The 12,679-nt window shown below is 37.7% G+C and overlaps 1 protein-coding gene across 1 annotated transcript in view; it reads right to left on the bottom strand.

The window, feature by feature from the left end:
* Window positions 1-12,679, bottom strand: part of UNC79 (unc-79 homolog, NALCN channel complex subunit) — a 1,772,232-nt gene that overhangs the window by 869,353 nt on the left and 890,200 nt on the right. Inside the window, exon 30 of the mRNA XM_044074575.1 lies at window positions 4,765-4,914. Coding sequence (XP_043930510.1) covers window positions 4,765-4,914 — 150 coding nt within the window. The remainder of the gene's footprint in view (window positions 1-4,764; window positions 4,915-12,679) is intronic.

The following is a 12,679-nucleotide window of genomic DNA, read 5'->3' as shown; positions in this document are numbered from 1 at the left end:
CATTACACAGTAAATAACATGTTTGCAGGGGGGCAAGCCCCCCTGCACCCCCCATGTGGGTGGCTGCTCCCCCCACACCCCCCTGCTACTTAAATATACTAACTCCAGGATTGCACTATAGTGAGGGAAAGGGTACATTTCTCGATCCCCACTATAGTGCGAGCTGCACTGAAATGTCAGAACTGACAACAGCAAATGCTGTATTGCATTCGCTGTTGTCAGTTCCGACATTTTCTTTTTCGAGTTAATGAGTCAGTGACAGCCAGATTGGACATTTTGTCAATCGCACGAATTGTGATCGACAAAATGATAGTGAACCATATATATATATATATATATATATATATATATACATATATATATATATATATATATATATATATATATATACATATATATATATATATATATATATACACACACACACACACACACACACACACACACACACACACACACACACACACACACATATATATATATATATATATATATATATATATATATATATTTATTTGTATATCGTTTTTGGGGAGTGAAGCATGCAGGGGGCTGCTTGCCCTATACAAAAAGTGTTTGTGAGTTTTCTACTTGTGTTCAGCTTACATGCTGTTGATTTTACACTTTGTTGAAGTGTCCTATAATCATATTTATGTCAATAAATTAAATGGTCGTTGGTGTTGTTAATCATCTGCCTCTGTGACTTAAACAAAAAAAGTGTCAGTATGAACTTTTTACCGGTTACCAAAAAATTGCTCCCTCATATGATCATTCAGAAGGTATTTCATTTAAAATAAATCTGCCTGTTGGTAATTAGTGGCATTCAAACAAACACCACAATGCCGCAGACAAAATGACATCAACCCACATCAGCCACAGCTATAGATATTCATTCTGTAAGAAAACCAAAAATGGGTTTCTTGCTGAAGCTGAAAAGATCTGGTCTTCTCCCCAATTAAAGGAAAGCAAACAAACATGAGAAAACTCTCCCCTTCCAAAATAATATGCTTCACTTTAGCACTTAAACGAGTATCAGCATTTCTAATGCCAGTACTGTATTCCTGCAACGTCATCACCTGATAATCATACCCCCTAATACCCTTGCACTGAGGAGGAGGACCTGACTAATGCTGTGATGTTTTGTATTACATCTAACTGGGAAATGTGAAGAACAATGATAGATAAAAAAAATGAAAGATAATGTTTAGTACATTCATGTGTAGCAAGTTTTTTTCTGTTGTTGTTATTTAAGTTCATATGGGAGCCAGTCGACAGATGTTTTCGACTTCAGTGAGAAACTGAATTTTGGCTTTGGCTTTTTTGTTGAGCAAGTGTCTACAGCTGCAGCCAATGTGGGCTGCAGGTGCTTTGTCTGCTTGCTTACCACAGCATTCCCACTCAAGTTAATCACTCTTTCAGATCTATTAAATTATTCCAGATCGCCTACTGTCCTTGTGCATTCCAAATCATTAAAAATAATATCATATTTAAAACTTATCAATTGAGTATCCCCCTGTCTTATTCTCAAAAGAACCACTGCCAGCATAACCCCATTTCATACAAAACACTGATGAGTATCACAGTTTTTCTCACCTCACCATGGAAAGCCACTAATGGCTAGACTAAAGCACCATAACAACAGAAGTATGGATATGTTAATGTAGCTCCTCAGTCAGCAACTGAGCACAAGCATTGCACATATGCTCATCCATCCTGTCAATCAGCATGAGATCCTGTTTGTCAGCTGCTCAGTACAGAACTATTCACACACTCATCCGTGCTGTCTCTCAGTAGCTGAGCACAGGACACTGCACATGCTCATTCATGCTGTCTCTCAGCAGCTGAGCACAGGACACTGCACATGCTCATTCATGCTGTCAACAGCTGAGCACAGGATTGTGCACATGCTCATTCATCCTGTCAGCAGCTGAGCACACAAGTTTTACATGCTCATTCATCCTGTCCATTTGCAGCTCAACACATGATCATGCACAAGCTTGTTCATTCTGTCAGCAGCTGAGCACAGGTTGTGCAAATACTCATCCATCCTGTAAACAGCTGGACACCTAACTGGGCACATGTTAATTCCTTCTGCCAGCAACTGAATACAAGACTGTGTATGGCTTCACCTAATGTGTCAGTCAGCAGCTTGGCACAGCACCATGAATGTGGGCATTCACCCTATCATCCAGCAGCTGGATACAGGACTGTGGTGATAGTCATTCAGCCTGTCATCCACCAGCTAAGAACAGGAATGTACACATACTCATTCATGTCATCAAGCATCTGGTAAAGGACTGTGCACATGGTCATTCATCCTCTCATCCAACATGTTTACATAGGTATATAGAAAACTATTAAGCTATCAGAAAGTTTTTTAGTTTATAATAAATGAAATGATTGGGTGGGAGGTGTCAAATGATCATTAAGATGTAGTCAACATGTATTATTAATTTCTACTTTGCATATATAGGTTTAGGACTGTACAGTGGCATTGATGAACAATATACCCAGTCCCTGTGCTGGATGCTTAAGTGCCAGATGTTGAAAGAAGTTGTATCTTGTAAGCAGCTACTGTTAAGGCATTATTATAACTTGCACACCTTCACCAGCTTCATGATTTTGAAAGATGCAGCCCTTACTGCAGCATAGAAAATCTGAGTCTGGTTATTAAGCATGCTCTCCCTAGCACACATCAGAGATGAGCAGGGCAAAATGATCATCACTTGATTTCTTGGTCAAGGAGGAGGGTAGGAGAAGAATGAAGTCCAGGACAACATGGTTCTGAAGATACCTGACCAAAGCTAAGACCTGCCATCTGCTTAAGCCTGAGTGACCATCTCCCTCAGATACAGCAGTGTTTGCCACCATCAAATATGAAAGCATATCCACCAGCATCAATGTTTGCCACCATCAAATATGGAAGCATATCTACCAGTATCATACATGGAAGCAAGTTTACCATCATCACTGGCAGATATGTTGTGATACTCAGTACCACTGTATGCAGGACAACACAGCACAGTCTTACAGATGTAACTAGGAAGATGGGAAATTCCTCCTATTGCTCCAACCCATGAATAAAAACACCAGTAATCCAGTCACACTGTAGGTATTTAGAGAAATTATAGGGGTGAGAACACTGGAGGAGCCAGTAATGGAGGGGGAAACAGGAGTGATGAGGCAATAATTGTTCATTTCTGTTAAGAGAGTGATGGTGTGGAACTGCACTGGGGGTAAACCTAGTTACAAGCCAGGTAGTGATTACTGCATACAGCACTATCTCGCTTTGACAAAATAAACATTCAAAGTACTCAAAATTCATCATACAGACACAACCTTCCAAAACCAGACCACCCCTTGCAAAAAGAGGTGGCTGCTGAATTGTAAACAGGTCACCCTCATGGCTTTATTGCATTTCCACCTTGTGAAATTAGCCCAACATGTCTGGGGCCTGGTAAGGTAAGCACTGGTGCAGCGTGGGTAATGCGGAAACAGAATGCTCTGATCACCTCTTTACTTTCTACAGTCTTGTTAAGAAAATGAATTAATCTCATAAGGCTGACAAGTCTCCAAGATGGATAAGTCAGACTGGGTATAGAGTTCAGTGAATAAGAAAAGGCACAGAGCAGCACCTGATGGTCCAGCTGCCATGTACCAAAATTGTCCACTTTAATGTGCGCAAAACTCTTTCATAACCATTAGAAAGTCTTTGGTAATCCCACAACAAATCTGCATATACTTTTTATGCCTGAACTAATTTATTCCTTATTTTCTATGTTTATCACAATCAGCATATTTACTCCTCTATTTCTGACATTTTGGAGGAATTTTAATACATATTGTCCAATGACATTATCTTTCCTACATTTCCTTCTTGTACCATTACTAACCTATTTCCCAGAAATTAATTGTTTATATTAACATATTAATGGGAAACATTCTACATCAAAGGTGATGATTGCAGTAACATCACCAACCAGTTAGGGACTAGGTAATAAGTACAAATTAAAAACAGCTCTCATTGCCAGGGTGACAGAAATAGCACAAAGCAACCTTATGACTGCATGAATGAATGTCCCTCTTGAAAACCCCAAGATGGAGACTTGACATTTGGCATGCAGTGGGGCAAAAATTAAAATGAGTGATGGATCTTTTCTTTACTAACTGTACTTTTATTTGCTTTTGTTGTCCTACTAACACCTCTGGCACATTTGCAATACCATATCTGGCCACATTTAAAAAATATTTATCTGTATGGTTGTTAATGCAAAAGATTACATTTTACTTTTGTAACTTAAGGTCTGAAGGAAAATTATAACTTTCTGACAAATACAGGTAAACCATTTTGCAAGAACAAGTGTCATCTGTAACATGTTAGTTGGTCCATGAGCTATTGTACGTTTTCCAATAGCTGCTCTATTAACTTGCATTATTAGACAACTTACTAAAGGACTTGTTAAATTTAAAGTTATACCCCAAGTCCCCAGGAGTACTGTATGTCTATTCTAGTAGAAAAGGTGGTTTCTCACATATGAACTCCAACAACTGTTGATGGCATAATTGTGTTCCCTAGTAAGCAGAACACTAGTCACGGTATAAAATAAATTGTGTGACACTAGGCAAGTCATCTAACCTTGAAATGCTCCAGTCCATTTAGGTAATGGAATAGGTAAAAAATACATTGCAAATCAAGTATTGTGATTAACTACCCATGGAAAAGAAAAACAAAAACAAAAAACAGGATTAGAAAAAGGTTTATACTTCTCTGGGCATTCATCTCGACTGGTTGATATTTGACAGACTTGCTGCCACCTATTCTTTTCAGTCTTGCAAAGAAGGTTTGGGACTCCTTGTTGCAGGCACCTGTCGGGGTGTCGTGTATATCAGATTCATCAAATACACTGTCTTCCTCTGCATGGAAAAAGAAAAACACGTCTTCTCATTAATGAGAGGAACTGAGCAGGTTCACCATAAAGATGACAGCCTTTTATGAATCCAACTTGAACTGAATTATAAAAAAAATGGCATCCCCTTCTCTCTCTCTCTGTTTCTCCTGCTTGATCTACTGCCCTGAAGGCAGGGTAAGGGAGAGGGGGTTCTCCCGAAAGTTAAATTTGTGCACTGTGACATTTATGACATTTGCAGCATTATCACTATGAACTTTTTTCTTGATATCAGTACATTTTTATGACTTGAATTAACAGCTGCCTGTTTAGCTTACCTTAACTAAAATAACAAGGCTAATCATATACAATATTTATGTTATTTATTCTGCAATGAGGTTCTTAGAATAGTGCCTTGTGAAAACAAACTAGATTTTATAATGTACACTGAGGACAGGATACACAATTCATTCTTCAGGATATTTGCCGAATAGACACCCCATACTTAACAATGGGATTTTATAAGGGATTTGTATGTTAAGTATGAAACAATCAAATTTGCCATTTCAAGTTTATAATTTGCCGATTTGAAGGCACAAGACTATCAAAATTAATGTTCTTTCTTCCTCCAATCTGCACAAACTGTAAATTTTGCCTAAGTGACTAGTAAAGTCAAACTTCCTCACACAGGAATGACAGCACAAGGATGCAGCCAGGGCCCACAAATTCTCATCTGTCATCCACAGGTATCAGTAACTGCCTCAAGGTATCAAAGATATTTCAATTGGGTAACTAGCCAACTGATCCACAAAACTGTACTTCACTCTCTCCTACCTCCTTCTTGTAGTTGAGATATTGCTGATATTACTAATTATGATTACTTTTACATGGAGGCAAAAAGCTGTTTTAAAATCTGCATTTTGAATGCTCTATTTATATCACCCATGACTCAGCTTCTGTTTCCTGCCTTGAAGAGGTAGGAGAACCAGCAGTGTTTCAGTTATATAGGCACTACTGAAAACATCAGCATAGGTTTAAACAAAGTAAATTCCCATCGCTCCTAAAAAAGGAAGTGCAAGTAGAATCTCAGGCTTATAACAATCTGAAAATCTATAATGGTTTTCCAAAGCTTAACTGAGTAATAACCTTAACAACATGTTACCAGTTTCAATGCAGCCAGCAGCTTACTGGCCAAAGGCCATCAGACTACTTTTCTGACTAGCTGGCACAGGGAACCCCAAAACATGCAGTCATTGTTATGCTGCTTTTGTATAATGGGTGAAATCATAACTGCCCCAAATGGAGGTGTATCGTATTGATGTGTGGATCTACTCTGAGCTATTATCATCAACTCTATGTTTTATCAAAATGTGGAAATATTGCAAAATGGGTACAACATTACTAGGTTCATTAAATTAAATATTGTGTGCAATATAGTTATGGAAATGACACTGACATTAATGAAAGTATATTACTGACAAAATGAAAGAATAAGAAAAACTCATACAAACAGAAGCATACAAGGTCAAGAAAAAACAAACCAATAAAATTCCTGATTACTAACTTTAACTTAATGTTATGTTAAGGCAAATGCCTTCTTGATGTGTTATGTGCTTCGTGATATGATACATATTGCATAATGAATGCATAAAATAAAAATTAATATAAAAAGTCAGAGTAGTGATAAAAAATAAATGAAAAGCCGCCGTCTGATGCGGGTGGCGCTGACTCACACTGTTTTTCTATTTGGATTTAAACTCCTGTTTGTCTGTTCGCGGTTGTTTTCGTGATGTCTGGCATCGCAGATTGGAGAAGAGTACCTAATTCAAATTCTTTTTCTATTTTTTTTTTGGGACTTAGTTTGTTTTTTTTTTTGTGTTGTGTGTTTTGTATAATGGTAGAAGGCACTGAAGCTTCGACTTTTCCAGGGACACCACTTATTTTTTAAGCGATGCAGCAGAGACCTTCCGTTACCAGCCTGTCTAGGTCTACTACGAACCACAAGCCCCTCCCGGTGTGTCGGAGCATCAGCAAATGTTCAGAGAAAGGGCTTACCATCCTGACTACAAGAGGCATACAGCCCCAAGTTATACAAACAAAAATGGTCTAGTAAAAAATAATAGTAAACAACAATGGGAATGTGATCTTCCAGAATCAGAACGTAAGACACAGGTTTTTTCTTTTTCCCCAACGCAGGCAAGAACAGCACAGTTTCCAGAACCACCAAGCGTGGGGAAACAACGCAGATGATATGAGTGATACGATGTGTAATGAAACCAAGGGGGGTGGAGTGGTTTAATGTACAGGAATGAATACGAAGAAACAATTCACAATAATGAAAAACTCTATTAGTTTCTAGTAAGTAAATAAACCCTTACATTAATTATTTTTGGAATTCCCAAGGTCCAAAGGTTACAGCCATTAAAGTTTAGACCATTGGTCGCTGTGCAGGGGCATCACAGAACCCTTTTGGGTAAGTTTGTTGACTCAACACTTAAAAGACCAAAATTATTTTCAGAGAGGAAATGATAAATCATTAAAGAAGGAAAAAAGGGCTTCAGAAGGCTTCAAAGAATATATGACTTATATAGTCCTTGACTTATCTGGGCATTGCTGAGTTACTGAATACAAATCAGTTACAAATCTGGATCTGTTATCTGATTTTGTCATCAATAATGATTCTTACAGCAATTTCAACATAATATAAAATAAAATAAACAATAAATGAAGAAACAAAATAAACTAACAAATGAAACACAAAAAAGAAACAAGGTAGAAAGACCTGCAAAAACTTTGTGTTTGAGAGACACTTAAAAAAAAAAAAAACCAAGAAAAAACACCACCACCTTTGAACAATTGGAACAAAAGTGGTATAACAGTACCCACAAATGTAATTGTTGTATGTGATGTCCATACACGTCATTATAAATTTTTTTTTAATTTAAGTCTAGAAAATTTAATTTATTTTATTCCAATTTGTATATTGTGGCTCAGGTTTATTATCTATTTAGATTTAGGAGTTTGTCAATTGTCGAGAAGACGCTATGAAAAGGAGAGAACGCTATGCAAAGATAAGACGAACACATTTACCTACAGAGAGAAAGAAAAGAAGAGAAGCGCATCATTTAACCCCAAAATAACATTAAAATTTTTAGAATTTCATTTTTGGTCAATTAACAAGTTCTGCTAAACCCTAGAGGGGGGGACTGGGAGACCGATAAATTTTAAAAAGGATGAAATTGCATAGACTACAAAAAAATCAAAAACCTCCGTTTTTAGAAGCCATTAGCATTACCAGCCTCCTGAAGAAGGGCAAAAGTTGTAATTATCAATTGTTGTATTTGACATGAACACTATATTAGTTTTTTTATGTTGTTTTAATTTTAGCTACTTGTCTATTTGCAGGATTAATATGAATTATGATTAGTTTTTAATATTGTTCTATACTGTTGCAACATCTTATTGGATTTAAATGTTATGTTCATGATCAGGTTTTAGAGCAACACTGAAACTTTGACATTGTTTTTCATTGGTAGGAAGTTAATTTACCCCCTTTGTTTAGATATATTTGAATGGCTGTCTATTCAATGATGTAAATATTATAATGCATTATTATATACTAGTACACAATATACCTTATAATCTCTTACTTATTTATTTTTTATTCACTACGGCACTTTATATTAACATTTTTATTTATGCATTCATTATGCAATATTTACATGCATCACAAATGTGTAACATCGTTTCTACTACTCTTCATAGGCCCTTTGTAACATTAGGAGCTTTTTAAAGTTTAGTAATCAGGAATACTATAACAAATTGTTCTGGTTTTATCCTGTAATTTTCTAACGTATGTACAAGTTTTTACTTTACCGTAGAAAAACTGCAACCGCATTTTGTTTTAGGACAGAGCTTCTGCTTGTGGTTCATCTTGATAAAGCCCGTCACAGAATACGGTGAAAGCTTGACTCACTAACCTGTTTGTCTCGTGTTCGCAGTTTTTATGTCTGGGCATCATAATAAAAGAAACTGTTCATTACATTTGGAAGATTTTTATCCCTGAGAGAAGAGTTCATTGGAATTCAGTACCTCTGCATATGGTCACCCCAGTCATGCTGTTCCCTCCCTAGTTCCTAGCCGTTTCTCACACTAACAAGGGCTACAGGTGCAGCAAACGACCTTTACACAGGGCTGCACTTAAACTGATTGTTAAGTAACTAACCATACCACCCTCTCAACTGATGCAGTAGTCCTTCTCCTCTACCTCCTGCTAAATTAACTTATTTCTAAATATTAATGACATGTTAGTCTACTCACACCACCTGCCCATAAACACTTTAGAACCCCATCAATCTCCAGTGTTGAAATGATGGCTCCATTCTAGTTTATTATTACTCATTCAATAAATGCAAATAAAAATTAAAAAATATGCATAATAGTCTGTGAGTATTCTCATCTAACACAACATAGTCTAACCATTTTACCTTGAGCATATTGTACATCTGTAGTTTCTGAGGTCGATTGATGGTCCACCCTTGTGAAGTGGGATAACAGTTGCAGTCTTCCATTCTTATGGTACAACGCCTGTTTTGAGGCTACAGTTGAAAAGTGACTTAGGTTGTCCTGAAATGATCATGTTGCCAGTTAGTTAGGACATATCTCAGGATATTTTCTGGGCCAGCTGAGGCTGTGTTTTTAGCTTTAGCCAGTGCTGCCAGGACCCGTTCCCTGTTAAAGGTTGGGGGGGGTATGCTAGCAGGAATTTCATGGATGGAGGCAGGGGGAGTTGGGGTTGAAGTTTGAGCTGAATGTGTCAGCCAGCAAATTCACTTTGTCACACTGCTCAGTGCTCTGGTCACCACTGACATCCAGTAAGCATACTAATATATGCTGCCTTTGAGGTTTCAGACATAGTTGTAGAAGGCTCTGTGCTTGTCTTTAGCCTGTGAGGATATCTTGACCTCATAATTGGTCTTGTTTGATTTAATTAGTCCACTTACTTTCCTGTTTAGTTTAATTATAGAACTCCTTTCATTATGGGAGTTGCTCTTCCTGATTTCAGCCATGACTTTTTCCTTTTGTTATATACTGTATTAAGGTTAGGATTCCACCAGTGTGATTTGTTTTTAGAGTTTGTTTTGGACTTAGTTCAAATGTAGGTAAATCAGCCTCTATACATACATTTACATAGTTGTACAGAGTCCCTGTGATCAATTCCACATAGGTTGTTGCGAACGCAGCATTGAGAGGAGTACTGCATTTCGATAAACTATCACTTAATAGGGTGTAGTTTGTTTTGCAATAGTTTTTAACTGTTATAGGGCTTGCTGGGGTTACCAAGTTGATTTTTATTTTGAAGGAGACAGTTTTGTGGTTTGACCTCACCAGTAAGGACATGACACTAGTAGTGGAGTGCAGTGATCTCCCATATTGGAAAGTACTAAGTCCAGTATGTTTGAACCTCTAGTGGGTGTGCACATGATCTGGTCAAGGAGCTTTGCATTAATAAAGTCCTGGAATCTCTGTGTCTGTAAGTATGAGGAAGTGTATATTTACCAGTGTACAGAGGGATAGTTAAACTCTCCCATGAATAGGGTATTTGGTTTAATGGTGTGTGCCTCCAATAAGTCTAGGTAAGAGCTATGGGATTTTAGGGACAAAGAAGGTGATCTATAGCTTGGTAGGATATGGTATGGGGCTTTGTCTATGGTGATCTGCACAGGGATAAATTCCAGGGCATCATCCTGTTTAACCAACATAGAGTTATACTTGTTGCTAATATTGATTGAGACTCTTCCACCTTTTGTCCCTGTCTGTGCAGCTAATGGTCTAAATGTGTGGAAGTCACTGAAATCTTGCACTGGCGGAGTACTCTCTGCAGATTTAAACCATATGTTAGTAGTTTTGCCAATTTGGCATTGCCTAAAACAGACAATAAGGGGGTGGATAAAGTTGTAGCAAATATTCAGAAGCCTAGGTAAGACAGGTGCATGCTTCTATTGCAAAGCAATGTGGTCTGTTAACCATATCCTCCCATGCTGACAAATACTGAATCCCTCTGGAATGACATGAGAAAATAAGCCAATTATTGAAGTCAATCATGTTTTGCTCATACTGTGACATCATCCTTGGTGAAGACAGAATGTTGTTCAATGCAAGGCACACACTTTGCTGAGACATATATTCAGACAAATCAACAATGCATCTCTTCATACAATTCAGGGCAGTATATTTCAATTCATTAACTCCCACACAGACAATGACAGAATCATACTGGTACCTATGGTGTAGTGACTTAAGTGCATGCATAACGTAGTGTCATACTGGTACCTATGGTGTAGTGACTTAAGTGCATGCATAACGTAGTGGATCCTGGCTGCAGGTAAGCAACTAACAATTATCTTATCCTTGTACAGTTTGGTGACTGCGGAATCTATATGTCATGCAATAACGTCCCCTATGACAAGAGTCTTGGTAATGTGCTGACTTGCCATATGGGCTTTGCTCTTGGGACTCCACTGGGTGTAGGAGTATGTTTGGTGTTGTTTTGCTGAGTGTTTCAGAGGTCTTTGAGGTTTGGGAAGATTGCTTTTTAGTGCCTCAGCATAGGTTGATCTATGTGTATGTGGTGGACACTATGTGCAGTGAATGTAGTGTGTGTGTTTTTGACAACCTTGTTTCTATGTGAGATTTTTGCCTCCAGTGGCACGGTGTATGTGCATCTCTCACATACTGTGTTTTTTTTTTTTTTTAAGGATTAAATGGTTGTCTGTGAACATAAGCCAATTGCTACATTGTCTCAAAATGCCCATATCTACCAAGCTGGCTACAGAGACATTAGAAAATTGCATATCCAAGTTGTCCTAACCTGTATTTGGATGGGATACTGTAGGTTGTGGACTGGGTTATACACAGGCCTCCTTGGGTGGCTCTGGCTCTGCACTATGTTAGATTGTGCTAAGATTTGACAGTAGTGTTGTTTAATGTTCAGACTAGATGCTTTAAGTTTGGCTCCACACAATGGCTTTGTTTTAGCCACACTAAGTTACAGGATTCAGTTCTAAGGTAAGTTTTATAGATAAAATGTATTTTCTTTGTGGTTGTGTCTATACAGGGCACTGCTAAACTCTTGATGTGATAACATCAATAAAGATTGCATGTGAGTGTAATGCTACAACTACTTTGACAAGGCAATTTCAAGTATTATGGACCTTTATAAAGATTTAAGGCAAAATCAAAAAATAAAGCTGTAGCACTCTAAAAAGTCAACTAAAGTACAAAACAATAAAATAAATCTCTTATCTGCCAAGGATGGAGCATGGTTAACTCAAGACCCTCTCAGTATGGCTAGAGTGCTAAGCAGATGGGAGCTCTTGAAAAATGAGAAGGAGACAGTTTGTAATCAGGGAGGTTTACTCAAGTGCAATACTGGTTTGCTAGGTGGGCACTTAGTATTATATTAAATGGAATTATATTATATGGATTAAGCATGGAAAACAATGGATGAGAAAGTACTTAAATAGGTTACATGACAGGCAATAGCAATGAAAGAGTGGAGGGAGAGACTTTGGAAGTCAGATTACCATAAGAGGCAGAAACCAGAGACGGAGTCTTTTAAAACAACAACAAGTAAAGGCTGACGGGGTGGGGAAAAAATTCAAACTGGAGCTCAAATCCTGTGGTTAGAATTTCTGAAACATTTGGACAAACTGAAAGAACAGGGGTAAAACAGTATCAAGGTGAATGGAAAGGCACTGCAATGCAACTTTAAGCAGGTACATGAAGCTATA

This window comes from Protopterus annectens, chromosome 6.part0 (assembly GCF_019279795.1).
Source record: "Protopterus annectens isolate FY-2018-M chromosome 6.part0, PAN1.0, whole genome shotgun sequence".
NCBI lineage: Eukaryota > Metazoa > Chordata > Ceratodontiformes > Protopteridae > Protopterus > Protopterus annectens.
Note: the sequence above shows the minus strand (reverse complement) of the source record. Positions and strands in the feature narration are given on the sequence as shown.